The 20,218-nt window shown below is 43.2% G+C and overlaps 1 protein-coding gene across 4 annotated transcripts in view; it reads left to right on the top strand.

Annotated features, from left to right (window-relative positions):
• Positions 1–20,218, top strand: part of SERGEF (secretion regulating guanine nucleotide exchange factor) — a 256,969-nt gene that overhangs the window by 127,386 nt on the left and 109,365 nt on the right. For all 4 annotated transcript variants that reach the window (XR_009504666.1, XM_059931220.1, XM_059931219.1 and 1 more), the window contains exon 10: positions 13,063–13,099. Coding sequence is in view for 3 of the 4 variants with exons in the window: in XM_059931220.1 (XP_059787203.1) it covers positions 13,063–13,099 (37 nt within the window). In the remaining variant the exon portion in view is untranslated. The remainder of the gene's footprint in view (positions 1–13,062; positions 13,100–20,218) is intronic.

The following is a 20,218-nucleotide window of genomic DNA, read 5'->3' as shown; positions in this document are numbered from 1 at the left end:
TATGGTACTGGCACAAAAATAGAAATATAGATCAATGGTACAGGATAGAATGCCCAGAGATAAACCCACACACATATGGGCACCTAATTTACGACAAAGGAGGCAAGAACATACAATGGAGGAAAGACAGCCTCTTCAATAAGTGGTGCTGGGAAAACTGTACAGGTGTTCATGTAAAAGAATGAAATTAGAACACTACCTAACACCATACACAAAAATAAACTCCAAATGGGTTAAAGACCTAAATGTAAGACCAGACACTATAAAACTTTTAGAGGAAAACATAGGAAAAACACTATTTGAAATAAACCACAGCAAGATATTTTTTGACCCACTTCCTAGAGTAACAGAAATAAAAACAAAAATAAACAAATGGGACTTAATTAAACTTAAAAGCTTTTGCACAGCAAAGGAAACCATAAACAAGACAAAAAGACAACCCTCAGAATGGGAGAAAATATTTGCAAATGAAGCAACTGACAAAGGATTAATCTCCAAGATTTACAAGCAGCTCATGCAGCTCAATAACAAAAAAACAAACAACCCAATCCAAAAATGGGCAGAAGACCTAAATAGACATTTCACCAAGGAAGACATACAGATGGCCAAGAGGCACATGAAAAGATGCTCAACATACCTAATTATTAGAGAAATGCAAATCAAAACTACAATGAGGTATCACCTCACGCTGGTCAGAATGGCCATTATCAAAAAATCTAGAAACAATAAATGCTGGAAAGGGTGTGGTGAAAAGGGAACCCTCCTACACTGTTGGTGGGAATGTAAATTGATACAACCACTATGGAAAACAGTATGGAGGTTCCTTAAAAAAGTAAAAATAGAACTACCATATGACCCAGCAATCCCACTGCTGGGTATATACCCTGAGAAAACCATAATTGAAAAAGAGACATGCACCACAATGTTCATTGCAGCACTATTTATAATAACCAGGACATGGAACCAACCTAGATGTCCATCAACAGATGAATGGATGAAGAAGATGTGGCACATATGTACAATGGAATATTACTCAGCCATATAAAGAAATGAAATTGAGTTATTTGTAGTGAGGTAGATGGACCTAGAGTCTGTCATATAGAGTGAAGTGAGAAAGAGAAAAACAAATACCATATGCTAATGCATATATATGGAATCTAAGAAAAAAAAAAAAAAGTGGTACTGATGAACCTAGTTGCAGGGCAGGAATAAAGAGGTAGACATAGAGAATGGACTTGATGACATGGGTGGGAGGGCAAAGCTGGGGCAAAGTGAGAGTAGCGTCGACATATATATACTACCGAATATAAAATAGTTGGCTGGTAGGAAACAGCAGCATAGCACAGGGAGATTGGCTCGGTGCTTTGCGATGACCTAGAGGGGTGGGATAGGGAGGATGGGAGGGAGGCTCAAGAGGGAGGGGATATGGAAACGTGTATGCATATGGCTGATTCTCTTTGTTGTGCAACAGAAACTAACACGGTATTGTGAAGCAATTATACTCCAATAAAGATCTATTAAAAAAAAAAGTTACGGGCTTCCCTGGTGGCGCAGTGGTTGAGAATCTGCCTGCTAATGCAGGGGACACGGGTTCGAGCCCTGGTCTGGGAAGATCCCACATGCCGCGGAGCGACTAGGCCCGTGAGCCACAACTACTGAGCCTGCGCGTCTGGAGCCTGTGCTCCGCAACAAGAGAGGCCGCGATAGTGAGAGGCCCGCGCACCGCGATGAAGAGTGGCCCCCGCTTGCTGCAATTAGAGGAAGCCCTTGCACAGAAACGAAGACCCAATACAGCCTAAATAAATAAATAAACTTATTAAAAAAAAAAAAAAAAAAAAAAAAAAAAAAGTTACTAGGATTGGTTCTTTTTTCCCCTCCTTCAGAACAGTTATATTATTTATTTGAAATGTTTGCCTATTTTTGAGCTTCACGTAGATAGTGTCATACAATATTTACTCTTCTGTGTCTGGTTTCTTTTGTTCACCACTTTCTTGAAGATTTATCCATGTTTTGAATAACAGTAGGGTTTTTTCCCCATTGTTATAAAGTATTTTGATTATACTACACTTTATTCATTCTACTGATGACCAGTATTTGGGTAATTTTATGTTTTTATTTATTATGAATAAAGCGGCTGTGAACATTCTTGTGCATGTCTTTTGATGGAAGTAAGTAATTGTTTATTTTGGGTCCTTGGGTACTTGGGAAGTAAGTATCGTTTGTTTTGGGTGTGTTTGTGTATGTATATATATATGTATGTATTTACCTTTAGTAGATACTGCCAAACAATTTTTCAGTGCAGTTGTTGAATTTATATTCCTGCCAGCAATGTAAGAGATTTCCAGTTATTCCACATCCTCACCAGCACTTGGTATTGGCAGTCTTTTTAAATTTCAGCCTGTGTTGGCTATTAGGGAAAGGGTTCAGTTTTTTTGTTTGTTTGTTTTTTACATCTTTATTGGAGCATAATTGCTTTACAGTGTTGTGTTAGTTTCTGCTGTATAACAAAGTGAATCAGCTGTATGTATACATATATCCCCATACCCCCTCCCTATCCCACCCCTCTATATGGTCACAAAGCACCCAGCTGATCTCCCTGTGCTTTGCGGCTGCTTCCCACTAGCTATCTATTTTACATTTGGTAGTGTATGTATGTCCACGCCACTCTCTCACTTCGACCCAGCTTCCCCTCCCCCCTCACCCCCCACCGTGTACTCAAGTCCATTCTCTATGTCTGCTCTTTATTCCTGTCCTGCCACTAGGTTCATCAAAACCAGTTTTTTTTTTTAGATTCCATTTATATGCATTAGAATACGGTATTTGTTTTTCTCTTTCTGACTTCACTCTGTACGATAGACTCTAGGTCCATCCGCCTCACTACAAATAACTCAATTTCGTTTCTTTTTATGGCTGAGTAATATTCCATTGTGTATATGTGCCACATCTTCTTTATCCATTCATCTGTTGGCAGACATTTAGATTGCTTCCATGTCCTGGCTATTGTAAATAGAGCTGCAGTGAACATTGTGGTACATGTCTCATTTTGAATTATGGTTTTTCTCAGGGTATATGCCCAGTAGTGGGATTGCTGGGTCATATGGTAGTTCTGTTTTTAGTTTTTTAAGGAACCTCCATATTTTAGGGTTCAGTTTTTTTGAGAAGCATGCTGTAGGATGTTTGGCTGGTCTGAATCTGTTACTTACCTGTCTTGAGGTTGGCTGTTCAGCTCTCATGGTTGTATCCTGTTCTCAAGGGCTAAAGTAACTTACTGGTGTTGCCTTTACTGAAATTCAGATGCGTTGTTGTGTTAGGCGCTTTTAGTCTGTAAGGATCAGAGATACTCTCAGGTTACTTTAGTATTGTAAGGATGGTCATAAGTACTGGAAACAGGTGAAGCAAATGCCTTATAAAAGAACAACTGGAAGGTCAGTTAGAACACAAGGCAGCTCAAAAATCTAGACTTTCTTGCACCGTCAGCAATAGGATCTAGAAAACTCACATTCCAGTGACTTAGCTACTCTTCTTTAGTTTGTTCCTGCTGCTTCTGACTCTCCTGCCGGTAACTCCTGTGTATATTAACCTTTCTTGGGTCTATATTTTCCAGCTACGGCTCCAGCTACCACCTAAAGGACTCACACCCTACAACCTTTTTCAGGCAGAATTTCCACATTAAGCCATTTCACAGGCTGTGGCCAATCTATGCATTAACCTGCTTTGGGCAGGTATCCACCCATAGCCCATCCACACCAATTAGGCCACAGGTGCACATAGTATCAACATAACAACTTAGGAGAAAGGAATTTTCTTGGAAGTGCACTACGGGAAAAGCAAGCATTCCGAGTGCCTGTTTAGTTTAATTGTGTATATTAAATTCAAATTCAGTAGACATTTCTCAAGTCCTCTCCTTATCTGCCAGTAGAATAACTGTTGAAAAAGGAAATGAACTGTTCATAGTGAACCTATGCCAGTTCCTAACACATAGTTTCCTTTTATGTGTTCCCAAATTATATATTTTATATGTTCTGGAAATGTATCTGCAGAACAGGGACAAACTCAAAGTGAATTTTATTCTGTGGAAGTTGGGGGGTGGTGTGAAAGGGTTTTAGGATGTATGAGATTCACTTGTTTGTTATTATCCCATTTTAAAGATGAGGGAACTGTAGTCCAGAGAGGTGAAGAGATTTGCCCAAGGTCATATGACTAGGAAGTGGCAGGGCAAGGACTCAAATCCAGGTCTTCTGGTTCCATACTTGGAGCTCTTCCCACTACCCAACACTGCCTGGGGACACATGCCCTACCGCCACACTCAAATTATTAACAGTACAAAGGAGGTTTGACAAAAGCAAACTTTAGCCAAGGCAAGTGGTAGGATTTGAGAGAAGGCAGATCTTTTAGGGGCTGAGATGATCTGGGAGACTTCCTCAAGGCAGTGGGTTTTGAACTGGGTCTTGTAAAGTTGGTAAGGTTTAGAATGGTATGGAAAAGGGAGAATGGTGCAGATAACTGTGCAAAAGTTATGCTTTTAGGTAGCTCTTAAAAGCATCCAGGTTGGAGTGAAAAGGACTGAACTAAGATGGTAGCAACTGAAAAATCAAGATATTGAGAAGGCAGAATTAACAGGATCTTGAGACAGAGTAGGAGGGAGATAAAAGAGTTAGAGATCTGTTAGTCACTTGAGAGTTTGAGCCTTAGTGACTGGGGCAGTCTGGAACCAGTATCAGAATAAGAGAGGCAGTATGTGTAGTGGTTAAGCTCACAGGCTTTGGATCAAGGCTGACCTGGGTGTATAGCGGGTGTGACTTATTTAACTTCTTTGAGTGTGTTTGCTGACCTGTTGAGTAGGAAGACAGAAATTCCATAATGTCACATGCCTGGCTTCCAGGCACTTACCAAATTTTAGCTCTCTTCCTCCCCACCCTAACCTCTCCGTTTGAGAATGTAGCAGGACCTAGTTTAAGACTTATTTTCGTATAGAATGTGCAAAAAAAAAAAAAAAAAAAAAAAATTGCTTTGCAGGGAGAATGGGGTTCTTTGCCCCTGGACTTTGAGGTGGAGGACAAGATGGAGCCTCTGGGCCCAAAGGTCTCATTTTTTGGCCTCCGTTGACATCTAGGCTTCAGTCAAAAGCTGAAGCCCTCACAAAGGGAGTTAAAGGTGTCTTTGTAAGGCTAGGTACTTCCAGAAGCAAGCAACTGTGCTGCCTCTCTGCTGTCACCAGGACCTCCTTTGAGGCTATTACTGAGCCTAGGGGTAAAGCTCCGTTGGCTGACAGGACTGCAGTTTGCTGTAAAACATGCCCAGAACTCCCAGCCTGCTTTTCTAACAGGTTTGGAAATTCTGGTTTGTCTCCCCAGAGTTCTAAGCAGATGGCAACTGGGTTAGGGCAGAGTTTAGCAAACGCTGCACTGAAGCGCCCATTCCCTTCCCTGTTAACCCCGGCCGATGAAAGGCTGCCGTTCTGGAGCTGCTTCCCAGCCTGCTTTCTCCCCCGAGCTGGGCGGCGCCTGCCAAAGACTAGCCGTGAGGGTGGGAGCCTGAGCGGAGCAGCCGAAGCCCTGCCCCGGCAGAGTCCCCCACGGAGTGGACGCCCCACCCCGCCGTCACGTGCCTCCACACGTGCGCGTCGTTGCCATAGCATCGGCCGGCGCCCAGGCCCATTGGCGTGAGGCGGAACCAATCAGTAGGCCCCTCAGGCTGCTGCGCGCCATGGGGGGTTTCTGAGCTGCCACTCCACCGCTGGGACGAAGCTGAGGATGGTCCCTGGTTGGTGATGGGGACAAGTCTCGGGTCCTGGCTTCTGTCTGGTTCCTCTCCTTGGAATCTCAGTGCTTCTTCCCCTGAGTCATGGTCGCACCCCGCCCCACTCTGATTTCCCCGTTCAAAGTGTGCAGAGTTGAACAACCTGATGGAGTTCCCTGAGAGGTGATAGCTTCCACAGCGAAGGCCCAGGACAAATGTTTGCTGCCGTTTTACAGCCATTTCCCCCAAGAAAAAGCCCTGGAACAGCCCTTGATAGATCCAGAGGTGGGTACTCCTAGCCCCAGGAAGATGTTTGAGCCTAGTAAACCTGGGGCTCTCCCAGCATAAGATCCCTTGATATCAGAGGCAAAGAATATACAAATCAATTTTCACTGCAAAGTAAAGGAGCTGTTACAGTGGAGGATTACTGGACTGAATGTCAATACTATGACATAGTATGAGTGTGTTTCATGTTTGGTAATTGCAATCATTGTTGCTTTTGTTGTGGTCATCCATGTACAATGCTTGGTGTCAGTCGATTTATCTCTTGTAAAAATAAAATACAGTGTGTGTGTGTGGAAAAAAAAAAAAAAAAAAAAGATCCCTTGATAATTGGCACAGGGTTGCCAGATGTAAGAACTGGGTGGTGGTGTATTTCCATGCTGAATGGGAATAAGAAGGGTTTAGACAGTTAACAGGACAAAGTTTGAACGAGAATGGTCACAGAATCCTACACCTCCACCAGCTGTAACACACTGGTAAGTTACCTTACCTCTCTGAACCCCAATTGCCTCATTTGTAAAGCGGTTGTAACAAAGAAATCTTAGATTTAGTATAAGTTTAAATGAAATAATACAAGCAAAGCAGTTAGCCAGGTACCTGGCCATAAGCTCTCAATAAGGGCCTGTCAGCTGTTTTTTAGAAATGGTACAAGTGTACTGGTGGAAACTGAAGTGCTCACATTCAACATTTGGCAAGTATTTTTACATTAATCTACTTTTTGCTTATTCATTTAGTTATTCATTCATTTAACCCATTAATGTATTCAGCAGATATTTACTGGGCATCTACTACCAGTCAATTCTTACCCCAGTTCATCCCTGTCCAACTGTATTTAGTGGGTTCCAGCCCCAAGGGGAGTTGTGGCTCCCTTCACAAGAGCTGATGGAGTCTAGCTTGGCAGGAGGGGTGCTGGGAGATCTTGTCCCTGTGGCAGCTGGGACTTTGGAAATTGTTTTTTGCAGCTCTGCCTCCTCAGGCTCAGTTGCCTGAACAGAGTAGACCCCTCTAGTATTTGAGCAGCACTGAGACAGGACAACTTTCCACAGGCTCCTCTGTCCCCCATCCCTCACCCTTGGGGAGGTGTGCCCCCTGTATCTTGAAGGCCCCAGCCAGCAAGCCAGAACCCACTTTCTCTACTGTGGGACTCTGTCACCTAGGACTGACCTCTGTTGGTGGCCCACTGTGCTTTGCTGTCCTAGGATTCCTGGAACAATCCTGTGCTTTTGATACCCCATCATCTCTACACTCTATTGTTTTAGTGCCCTTCCCTTCTGGCCCTCACTGTGCATCTCAGTGCCTGTCTCCATTTGCCTGGAGTCTCCATACCACGACTCACACTTGTTTTGTGACCATCTGACTTCTCTGGGATGTTGTCTTTGGGCCCCTTCATGCCCTGTAGTTGGACTGTGTGGCAGGGATGTTACTGGGCAGGCACCCTGCTTGATCTCTGAGAGACAGAGGTGCTTAACACACACAGTTCATAAGCAGACATCTCATGTGTGCTAAGGGCCATGATGTGTGGCGCTGTGGGAGAAGCCACGGTAGAACAGCTGGCTCCGCTTTGAGAAGTCAGGGAAGGCGTTGCCAGGAGGTGACCTAAGCAATCTTAGAGGATTTTGCTAGATGGACAGTGGGAGAAAGGGAAGTCACATCAAGGAGAAGAGCATGCATAAAAGCCTGAAATCACATGATATTCTTACAGAAAATGTAGTGTGAATAGAAAAAAGAGAATATGTTCTTTGGGGTTGAGAGTTCATGAGTAGCAGGGGGAAGAAGTGAGGCCAGAGGGGTAAACAGGGGCCTACATGTGAGGGCCTTGTGAGCCATACTGTGTACTTTAGACTTCGCCCTTCCAATGCTGGGATCCTGTGGAGGGTTTTCTATAGGGGCATGACATGTGCAGAGTTGTATGTAAGGAAGGTGAGACCCATGGCTGTGAGGGGATGGGTTGTCTCATTTGTCCTCTAGCAATTCTGTAAAGCAGATGGGAAAATACTGTTTTCTACTTTTTACGCCTGAGAACGCTGAGGCTCCAGAGGTTAAATACCTTGCCAAAGGTCTCAGAACCTGAAAGCAGAGGACCTAGGATTCACCTGGCTTCCTGGCTCTGAATCCCTTTCTCATGGGCACACTGCCATTGTTAACAGAGTCTTCTAGAAAGCTGGGCAGTGAGTAGATGCTGACAGAAGCAATGTGAAGCAAATGGTCATTGATACAATCTTGTTGAAGGAGTGTGGCGCTGGGATTTTGTGGCCTGTGGTGTTCAGTCTCCTGACCTCTGTGCCAGTGCACAGACAGCAAGAAACAGCGGGGAGCTTTGAGCTTCAAGTGCAACATTGCCTTGACAAAATCCATTCATCACTGTCTTGCTCATTAATTCACAGCAGCGTCTGCTGCCTGACTTTGGCGTTTGTCAGTGGCTTGTTTCTGGAAGCCCCTGGTCTTCAAGGTTGGTCAGCTCTGCAGCCTGCAGCCCCAGGGTGAGCCCGGGCAGTCAGAGGCAGGTCCTTTCTGCCCACATTTTGTAAAATGAAATAACTTTATTTTTTAAAACACAAAGGTAGCGTGACCTAGCAGTACAGAACATGAGCTTGGAGATAGGCAAACCTGGGTTTTAGTTCTATGGCTGTGCCGCTTAGCAAGCTAGGAAAGTTATGTAATGTATATGAACCTCAGTTCTCTTCTGCCTAAAATGAGCACAGTCAAACCTACCTGAGAAGATGATCGTGATGAGGAAGATGAGATAGTGTTTATAAAGACCCTTGGCACGACACCTGGCACATATGAGTCCTCAATATGGTGGCTTTAATTCCTGCTCTTATTGTTCCCACCACCACCACCAGCCACCCTACTGCCACCACCAGTTAAAGAATGTTTGAAAAATAGAAAATAGAAGAAAAAAGTCTTATAATCTCATCACCATGGCGCAGCTACCCTTATAATTTAGTTGTTTCCTTCAAATCTTTTTTCCCCACTACTTCAGAGTATATCAGATTTTACAGCATATTTATTTTATAGCCAGGAAGGTTTTTATTCCCCTCTATGGTGGGAACTGCATTATATTTATTTTTCTTATTTTTAATAGATAATTTTTCTGATTATAAAAATAGTGTGTAAAATTTAGAGAGCATAGAAAAAGTCAAAGGGAAAACCATACTCATAATGCCTCCTTTTTTTTTTTTTAAATTATTTATTTTTATTTATTTATTTATGGCTGTGTTGGGTCTTCGTTTCTGTGCGAGGGCTTTCTCTAGTTGCGGCAAGCGGGGGCCACTCTTCATCGCGGTGCGCGGGCCCCTCACTATCGCGGCCTCTCTTGTTGTGGAGCACAGGCTCCAGACGCGCAGGCTCAGCAGTTGTGGCTCACGGGCCCAGTTGCTCCACGGCATGTGGGATCTTCCCAGACCAGGGCTCGAACCCGTGTCCCCTGCATTGGCAGGCAGACTCCCAACCACTGCGCCACCAGGGAAGCCCCATAATGCCTCCTTTATGCTTAGCCCAGAGGCTATCACTATTAACTTTTTGGAATAGCTCCTTCCAGTCTTTTGTTCATATTTTATTATAGAGTTGAGATCATATTACATATACAGTTTTTATGTGGTTTTCCAGTTCATAGGATATCACGAGTATTTTCCTTTATTGTAAACATCATTTTCCAAGGCTGCATGATAATTTCCAAGTCATCAGATGTCTCTACCATAATTTACATAGAATTCTCCTATTGTTAGACATCTGAGTTTTTTCCCAGTTCTTCAATCTAAGCAGCTTCCTATGACAGAACCTAGGGAACCAGCCTCAGTATAACCAGGAAGCATATGATGAACTTGTGCTGTGTGTATGGCCTAGGTGAGGCCTGGGGGGCCCCCTCAGATAGATACAGAGCCTGCCTCAAAGGAGCTCAGAGACTAGTCACCCTGGAAGTATTTACTGGGGTAAAAATATGCAGGTACTTCTTTGCCAGACAGTGTCAGGGAATCCACCTAAATGTGGGTAACCCTCTTCCCTGTGGAATCAGAGATCCTGGACGCATAACTTTTACAAAGAAAAAAGCCTCAGAAGCCTTGCTGCCCCTTCTCACCTGCCAGTGGTTATTTGGCCTCCAATGCTCAAATGCCTTTTGAGCCTGTTACCTTGACTTTCAGGGGCCTGTGCTAATTACCTTTGAATATCACTTCCAAGTGGTTTTTCACTGGGAAAGAGTGAGAAGCTATAGAACCAAGAAAGGAACTTGTGTGAGAATCAGGGAATCAGAGAGACCCTAGTCTTAGTTTTTTGTTTTTTTTTTTTTAACATCTTTATTGGAGTATAATTGCTTTACAATGGTGTGTTAGTTTCCGCTTTATAACAAAGTGAATCGGTTTTACATATACATATGTTCCCATATCTCTTCCCTCTTACATCTCCCTCCTTCCCGCCCTCCCCACCCCACACCTCTAGGTGGTCACAAAGCACAGAGCTGATCTCCCTGTGCTATGCGGTTGCTTCCCACTAGCTATCTATTTTACGTTTGGTAGTGTATATATGTCCATGCCACTGTCTCACTTTGTCACATCTTACCCTTCCCCCTCCCCAAATCCTCAAGTCCATTCTCTAGTAGGTCTGTGTCTTTATTCCCGTCTTGCCACTAGGTTCTTCATGACCTTTTTTTTTTTTTTCCTTAGATTCCATATATATGTGTTAGCATACTGTATTTGTTTTTCTCTTTCTGACTTACTTCACTCTGTATGACAGACTCTAGGTCCATCCACCTCACTACAAATAACTCCATTTCGTTTCTTTTTATGGCTGAGTAATATTCCATTGTATATATGTGCCACATCTTCTTTATCCATTCATCCGATGATGGACACTTAGGTTGTTTCCATGTCCTGGCTATTGTAAATAGAGCTGCAATGAACATTTTGGTACATGACTCTTTTTGAATTATGGTTTTCTCAGGGTATATGCCCAGTAGTGGGATTGCTGGGTCGTATGGTAGTTCTATTTTTAGTTTTTTAAGGAACCTCCATACTGTTCTCCATAGTGGCTGTACCAACTTACATTCCCACCAACAGTGCAAGAGTGTTCCCTTTTCTCCACACACTCTCCAGCATTTATTGTTTCTAGATTTTTTGATGATGGCCATTCTGACCGGTGTGAGATGATATCTCATTGTAGTTTTGATTTGCATTTCTCTAATGATTAATGATGTTGAGCATTCTTTCATGTGTCTGTAGGCCATCTGTATATCTTCTTTGGAGAAATGTCTATTTAGGTCTTCTGCCCATTTTTGGATTGGGTTGTTTGTTTTTTTGTTATTGAGCTGCATGAGCTGCTTGTAAATCTTGGAGATTAATCCTTTGTCAGTTGCTTCATTTGCAAATATTTTCTCCCATTCTGAGGGTTGTCTTTTGGTCTTGTTTCTAGTCTTAGTTTTGACACACACTTCCTCTGGCACCTGAGGCAAGTTATTTTCTCTTCCCAAGTGTGTTTTCTCCTCGTAGTGTTAAAGATTGGACTAGATGACCTCCAGGGCTCTTCCAATTGACATTCCATGTGTACCTGAAGCCTTTTTCTTGCCAGGAGCTAAAGTGAGCGTCCTGATAAAGGTCACAGGATGCTTCTCCAGAGTCTCGAGTTCCTTTTAATTAGTACCTGAGGAACCATTTATACTTTTTTTTTTTTTTTTGGCTGCGTTGGGTCTTTGTTGCTGCACGCGGGCTTTCTCTAGCTGCGGCGAGCGGGGGCTACTCTTTGTTGTGCTGCGCGGGCTTCTCATTGCGGTGGCTTCTCTTGTTGCGGAGCACAGGCGCGCTGGCTCAGTAGTTGTGGCGAGCGGGCTGTAGACTGCAGGCTCAGTAGTTGTGGCACGCGGGCTCAGTAGTTGTGGTGCACAAGCTTAGTTGCTCCGTGGCATGTGGGATCTTCCCGGACCAGGGCTTGAACCCGTGTCCCCTGCATTGGCAGGTGGATTCTTAACCACTGCGCCACCAGGGAAGTCCCCATTTATACTCTTATATTCCCAATCACTTCCTTCTGGTAGCATTTGGGACATGCAGAGACTGAAAGGCAAGAAGTCTCTCTCACTGGGAGCAGACAAAGGATTCAGAACCCCAAATGATTGTCTTTTATGTATTAGGTATTTGTTCTTTATGTACTTTGTTCTTTCATTCATTCTCTCATTTAGCAGGTGTTAACTGAGCCCCAAGCTTTGTATAGTCCATCTGTGTAATGCAGAGGGGAACGAGTCTCAGCGTTGTTCTCAAGACACACACAGTCTAGTGAGGAGACAGGAAAAAATGTAAAAGACAACAAAATGATTGCTGCAGTGGGGGTACATATAAGTTGCATAATGCAAGGAGTGCTTGAGTCTGCCTAGAAGCAACAGCAAGGGAGTCTCTGGACGCTTTGAAATTTTAAAGGATGAGTAGAAGTTTTCTAGGTAGGCAGTTGAGGAGAGGGCATTCCCGGCAGAGAAACAGCATGTGCAAAGGCCTGGAGGTATTGGGAGAACATGTTGTGTTCAGAGAACTGCAGGTGGTTTGTGTGGCTGGAAGGTGAAAGGGAGAGTGAGCAGATGAGGAAAAGTCAAGCATTTTTCCTCAGGCAAGTCTGTTTCCACTGAATTCTTTGCTCATTTTATCAGTCCAGATGAGAGTGATGGATTTTTTAGCTCAGTTTTCCAAAGCTGTCATTTGTATTCCCTTATATTTCCATTTTTATAGTAGCACATGTTCATTATAGAAAGTTTGAAAAATACAAAAATGTAGAAAGAAGCAAGGATTAAAAAAAAATCACTCATGGTCTCTGCCTAAAAACAAATACTTTAACATCTTGGTGTATTGCCATTCAACAGTTTTTTGTTTTTTCACTTTTTCTTTTTATGTAGTCATGAGTGTATCGTAACTATAGTCTTTTGTACATGGTGCCCCTTTCTACTTACTTCCTAAAATTTGCCCAAAAATAGATGTTATTATCATTAAAATATAATATGATCATAAAATATAATGGCTGAAATATATTTTCTTTGTTTAATGTAACTTATTTTCTTTCTCTTTACAGGTCTCCTGTGGCTCAGAGCATAATCTGGCAGTGATTGGTAAGTAATTAGTATACTGATATACTGATAACTGTGTTTATTCTGAAACTCGTGGGCAGAATTGGAGGACTCTTGGTTAACCAAAGGCCAGGGTGCATGCGTGTGTGTATGTGGGGAAGAGTCTGGGAAATGGAAGCCTTTGTTGACCAAGGCTTTGCCAGAAGCCCTTTTTCTAAAAATTTCTATTCAAAAAGGTGCCTGAGCTGGCCTCCCTGCTTCAGGAACTGGCATTTGGGAATATTAAAGATCTTACAGACTGGGGGCATCCTGTGTAGAAAGCCAGACATAAAAGGGGAAGAGGATTGGTATGCTCCTGGTTCTTGAATAAATCCTTTGCACCAAGTTCTTTCCTCTTGCTTGGCTCTTTCTTTGGAGATGGGGGTTTCTGCTCACTGCCCTCGCTGCCATGTGTTTCGTGTCACTCTGGCGCTCCCAAACCTCTGATAAATTGAGGCTTCCTCTTATTGACTCTGAATAACCAGGGTTCACTGTTTTTATAATCAGGCCTGTGCGTAGTTCCTTCAAGAAGCCTTCTCATTACTTCCACAGGTAGACTCACTCGGTACAATAAAGAGACAGTGTAGGGCCCGACTACCTGGGTCCAGTGCAGGCTTCTGCTTACTAGCTGTATGAACTCAGGTAGTCGGGCCCCACACAGACAAGGTGCTTAGCCCTCCATGCCTCATTTTTCTCATTTTTAAAATGGGGAGGGCAGTGGCATCTTCCTTATAGGGTTGTTGCAGTTGTTGTGAGGGTCAAAGGAGTTGATATATGTAAAGCGCTTAGAAGAGCACTTAGCTCCTGGTAAGGGTTTTAGAAGTGTTCGTTGCTATTTTCTGATATCATTAGTTCAAATAATTGTCCTCCTCGGGGCTTTAGGTCTCCCATCTGTGATAGGGAGGGGTAAAAACAGGAAACCAAGGTTCTCTCCAGCCCTGACATTTTAGGACTCTGTTACAGCCCCATCACTCTCTGCCTTGAGTAGGTGATGTCTGTCCTGTGTACTTCCCTCTCCCAGCCTCTGACTCTCAGCTTCTGAAGGGCAAGGCCCCTGTGTTTTCCTTTTGTTTCCTGCTTATTTGCAGCACCCAGAGCAGTGCCTGGCCCTCAGCGGAGGCTCAAGCACTGTTTTCTGAATTAAGCTAGACTGGCTCGCTCAGCTGCCTGGGGTGGCAGCAGTTTGAAGCACTACTTTGCAGGCCCGAATGTGATGTGCTAGGAGGCGGAACCAAGGACAGCAGAGGAGGTAGGCTGACAGCCAGCAGAGGGGGTGGGGAGTAAAAAGCGCTGGAGTCAGAGAGGGAGTGAGAAAATGTAACAGCAAACCTGCATGCTTTGCAACACCAGATACGTTATACCGGAAATGCTCCAGCCTGGGTGTAATTAAGACAAGCTAATCAAAGAATCAGAGGCGGTGCCTAAGATGTTGCTGCTGCTGTCACTGGACTAGGAGAGAGGTTGGCACAAACAGTAAGATTGCAGGGAATCTAAATACATGAAAGAACAAAATCCAGTTGAAGGAGGAGGCCAGAGCCAGCAGGGTGGCAGGCTGAGCCGACAGGCAGCCTAGGGCTGTAGAAAGAGCATAGACTCTGCAGGCAGACAGCCTTGGTTTAAACCAGCTCCATCTCTGTGTGAGCTTCCATTTTTTCCCCTTATCTATGTAATGGGGATAATTCCACCTTGCAGGATTGTTGTTGTGAGGATTAGAGGAGATAATGCATGTGAAACACCTGGTACTATATAGGGGATGTGTAAGAAATTAACTCATAATTCCATTTCTTTTTCATTTCTCTTGGTCTGGGTGGGGAGAAGGGAGAATCACTTGTTAGTGTAACTGTTCCAGTGAAGTAAGTCTTGGTTGGGAGAGAGAAATGATAACATTCTGGAGAGGTGTGTCTAGCGTTACTACCCAAGTGAGGAAGGCAGCAGAGGCGGTGGGAGAGCAGGGCATGGCATGCTGATGAACTCCTCGAGGACAGACCTCTTATTTTCTGTTTTGTCCCCAACGCCTGGGGCCTGGCTCACAATCTGCTGAATGAATGGTTCCAGAGTCAGGAAAGGTGGGCCCAGTCACGGGACTCTGGACATGTCCACCTGCCTGCATGTGAGCCGGGATCAGAGGCTCCCTGACACCTGGGGGAGGGGGCCCTCAGTGGGTGCCCTGCAGGGTGCAAGCTGTGTAGCGGGAAGCGATGAGAAGCCTCCTGTTAGCCCTGGCAGGAGGCCAGCAAGAGGGGGACAAGCTGGAGGAGGAGAGTTCCTACCAGCTGAAAGCCTGGCTCTCACAGCCAGCTCCCCCCTCCACCCTCCTGCCCTTGCCTACTTTAGGTGGATTTCCCTGCCTTCAGTCTCATCCCCGAGATGCAGGCCCTCAGTGCCTGGTGCTGGGTCACACACGTGACAGGCACAAAATGGTTGTAGAATAGACTAGAACAGAATATAGAGAAGCCAAACTTTGCTCAGAAGTAGAGGTGGCCTTAATATCTAATGAATGCACAACAGACAAATCAAACTGGAAGGGAGGGGAAAGAGATGGGTGAAAGGATATAATTCAGAACCTACTCTGTCTAAGAATGGACACAACTCCACGAAGTGTTTTTGTTGTACCCACTTCATAGAGAAGAAAACTGAGACTCAGAGGTTAAACAAGTTGCCCAGGGATAAGTAGCAGTAAATGGTAGAGCTGTGTGCCTGACTTCTAAGAATGCTCCTTCGACTCTCTCATATCCTCGGGGCCGAGGCAGGATGCAGAGTGGTTAAGAAGAGCACAGGCACTGGGATCATATCGCCTGGATTCAAATCCTGGCTCCTCCGCTTATGAGCCATGTAACCCTGTATAAATGGCTTGACCTCTCTGTCTTGATTGCCTCATCTGGAAGATCATATTATTGACCTCATAGGGTTGTTATATAAAGTGCTAACAGTGCCTGACACAAAAGTAGGCTCGGTAAATGTTAGCTGGTGTTGGTGTCATTGTTATATGTTAAGAATATAATTTAAGGAAGTAATTATAAGATGACTGTAAGAAGGCTGAGGCTCAGGGTGGGAGTCTCAGAAGCTGGAGAGAGAAGTGTCTCCCCCACCTAGAATGTCAGGATCTCAGCATAGCTGCAGAACGGATTTGTACACTGGAGCCTGGGTACCCCGATCTGGGGGATCTGGAAATCCCAACAGCCCTGGAAACAGTGCCAGCCCAGATTTGCTCCAGGTCAGGATTCTGCTATCCGCCGTTCCAGGCAGGGACTCGAGACCTGCATGTTCCAGCCTGGGGGAAGCCCCGCAGCAGCCACATTTCAGGCTTCTTAGGAAATCAAAATAATTCGATTTTGATACTTCATTGCTTCCAGGTTTCTTTTTCCCCCCTTCTTTTGCAATTTGGTTTGCTTCTTTTCTTAGTTTTCCAATGAAGTTTCTCTTGACCTGTTCTGTGTTTGCTGCCAGGTCACTCTTCCTCAGTGAGCCTGATTCCTCATCTGTAAAACCAACATCACAATACCCACCCCTAAAAGTTGTTTTTCCAAATGGCATAGGTATGTCGGTTGCCTGCGCAGTGCCTGCTACAGAATAGGTGCTCAGCAGGTGAACTTGGCAGGTTCATGAGTTCATTTGCTTGCTTGCTTCCTTCCTTCCTTTTCACCCAGGATTTCCCTCCACATCTAATGAAGCTGGCTGGCTCCCATTCGTGGGCATAGGCGAAGTTTATGCAGAGGTGAGATGAGGACATGTGGCCACCACTTGCTCAGAAGATCCCTGCCTGCCAGGGGCAGGCTCCCCAGGCCCAGCTCTGTCTTTGGGGCCCTCACTTCCATGTCTGGTTGAATTGGCTCCAGCTGTTTTGCTTCCCCCCAGGAGCAGCTTATTTTGGCTTGAATGGACGATTTGTTTGCCTTCTCTCCTGATGTGCGGTTGTTCAGCCTTCCCTTCCTGCAGAGAAAAAAGAACTGACCACACTTCCTTTCTTCCGCTCCACGCAGACCCTTGGAAGGGATTTTATTGGTGGCCTTTTCGTGGAGCACTCACACTTGCCAGACGGACATTGTTAAGGGGTTAGATATTTGGCAGCAAAGTGTAGAGCCTCCTCCTCCAAGCAAAAGCATCTCTTTTACCAAATTGGAGCTATAATCTATGCAAGGATCTTTTATTTTTAATTTTTTTCATTTCGCTGATGACTTCCAATTGTTGAACCTTTGTACCTTTGTAATATGTGTGGCGGAACAACTGACCTTGCATGGCCTGAGACCCATCAGGTGGGGTCATGTGAGGATTTAATAGCGAGAACTAACTCATTTTGACACTGGCTATAGCCCTGAGAGGCAATACCTCCAAACCCAGGGCCTTGTAGAGAGCTTAGAGGCAAGGACAGACTTGTACGGTCCTATGCACAGTAGGATGGGCAGAGCGTAAATGCTTACTTATATTGTCCCATTTAATCCTCATACCACATTGATGCACTGTTGTTAACCCCATTTTCTAGATGGGGGAAGCTGAAGTTTAGGCTGAGCAGTTTGCCCCGCCAGGTCATCTGATCAGGAGGAATCTGTGTGTCGGGTCTTTAACCCAGGCCTCTATCTCCAGAGCCTGTGGTCTTCTGCCTGCTGCTGCCTTCCTGCAGACCGTGACTGTCTGGCCTGATTTTAAGGCCACCAGATAAGATTATTTCATCTCTTCATTTCAATATTTAGTTCCCCTTCATGTTGGCAAGTTCTTCTGTATATGTAGATTATATGTAATCTGGTTCAGATTAAGCAGTTCTCGGCGTAATCAGATAAAATCGTGACATTGATGACATTGTGTTGTCATCACACTTCCCTCTCTACCTTCTGAGATTCCCACCCCTTTTAGGATTCTTCTTCCCCCTTCCATTGTCCCTTCTCTTTAAAAATGTTTTTACTTATTTAATTTTTGAGTAATTAATACATGTACATTATTTAAAACTTAAAAAGCACAGAAAGATTTAAAATGAAAAATTTCCCTCCTGCTTTATCTCCCATCTATCCAGAGTGCCAAAACCCTTCTACCACATGTGCAGCTAAGGCCTATTATTAGTTTCTTCTGTATCTTTCTAGTTTCTTTTTGCAAATATAAGTGAATACTAAGATATATTTTTATCCCCCTTTTTACATAAATTGTAGTATACTTTACATGCTTTTTAGTGTCTGATTTTTTTTCTTTCAATAATTGATCTGGGAGATCTTTCCATATCAGTATAAAAGCCTTTCTAGTTCGTTATTACAACTACATAATGTTCCAGTGTACCTATATACTGTGATTTATTTAATCAGTGCCCTGTTGATGGACATTTAGGTGATTTCCTGTCTTTTGCTTATTACAAGTAATGATGTAGTAAATTACCTTGTATATATGTTATTTCATATGTGGGTGAGTATAGCTGTAGGATAAATCCCTAGAAGTAAAATTACTGTATCAAAGAGTAAGTGTATTTGATATTTTGCAAGATACTGCAAAAATTGGCTTCCATAGGAATTACACCATTTTCCACTCCCACCAGCAGTGTATAAGAGTGCCTGTTTCTGCAGCCTCCCTAATAAGTGTGTTAGGAAACTTTTGGATTTTTGCCAATTTAATAGGTGAAAAGCTACTCAGGGTGGTTTTGGTTTATTTTACTTTTTAAATTGAAGTACAGTATATATATATATATATATATATATATATACACACACACATATATATATATATATACATATATATGTGTATATATATATATATATATACACATATATATGTATATATATATATATATACATATATATGTATATATATATAGAGAGAGAGAGAGAGAGAGTAAAGTGCACAAATCTTAAGGGTTCAGTCTGATGAGTTTTTATGTATGTATATACTTAAGAAACCACCACCCAGCACAAGATACAGACCATTTACAGCACCCCCCCAGAAGCCTACCTCATGCTCCTTCTCAGTCAGTACCCCACCCCCAGAGGTAACCACTATTTTGACTTCTGTCTCCAGAGATGAATTCTTGCCTGTTCTTGGACTTCATATAAACGATGTCACATACAGTGTGAACTCTTTTGTGTGGCTTTCTTTGTTCAACACATTGTGTCCATAAGAATCATCCATTCTCTATGTAGCAGTAGTTCTTTTTTATTGATCAGTAATATTCCTCTTATGAATATACTACAACTTATTTATCCGTTTAACTGTTGAAGAGCATTTGAGTTGTTTCCAGTTTGAAGATTGTGAATAAAGCTGCTATGAACATTCTTATACATGCCTTTTGGCGAACATATACATTTATTTCTCTTGAGTACATAACTAAGAGTAGGATTCCTATGTTACTAGGTCATATGTATAGCATTAACAGATTCTGCTCAACAGTTTTACGAAGTAGTTGTACCAATTTATACTCTTACCAGCAACATATGAGAGTTCTAATTGTGCCATATCCTTGCTAGGTATTTTTAATCTTATTGATTTAGGCCATTCTGCTGAGTGTGTAGTATGGAGTCTCACTGTGATTTTAACTTGCATTTCTCTGGTAACCAGTGATGTGGAGCACCTTTTCATATGCTTATAGGCCACTTGGGTAGCTTCTTTTGTCTAGTACAAAGACTGCCCATTGTTTTAAAGTGGGTTTTGTCTGTTTTTCTTAATGATTTGTAGAGATCCTTTATCTTATGGATTCAAGTTCTTCGTTGGATTATATGTATTTCGAACACCTCCTAGGCAGTCGCTTACTCTTTTGCTCTTTTAATGATATCTTTTGATAAATAGATATTCTTAATTTTAATGACGTCTAGTTACTCAGTCTTTTTTTTAATGGTTTGAGGTATTTGTGCCCTACTGAAAACATTTTGCCTATTCCAAGGTCGTGAAAATATTCCCCTATGTTTTCTTCTTAAAGCTTTATTCTTTGATTTTTACAGTTAGACCTAAAATCCATCTCAAATTAGTTTTTAAAAAATTGCTCCAGAACCACTTATTGAAAAGTTCATCCTTTCCCCATTGAATTTTGAAGGCTCTTTTGTTGTAAATCAAGAGTCTATATTATATGTCAAGTCTGGTTTTGGACTTTTTTATTCCATTAGTTTATTTTTCTATTTGGGTGCTATACAACACCATCTTGATTATTGTAGCTTC

Source organism: Balaenoptera ricei, chromosome 8, assembly GCF_028023285.1.
Source record: "Balaenoptera ricei isolate mBalRic1 chromosome 8, mBalRic1.hap2, whole genome shotgun sequence".
Classification (NCBI taxonomy): Eukaryota; Metazoa; Chordata; class Mammalia; order Artiodactyla; family Balaenopteridae; genus Balaenoptera; species Balaenoptera ricei.
Note: the sequence above shows the minus strand (reverse complement) of the source record. Positions and strands in the feature narration are given on the sequence as shown.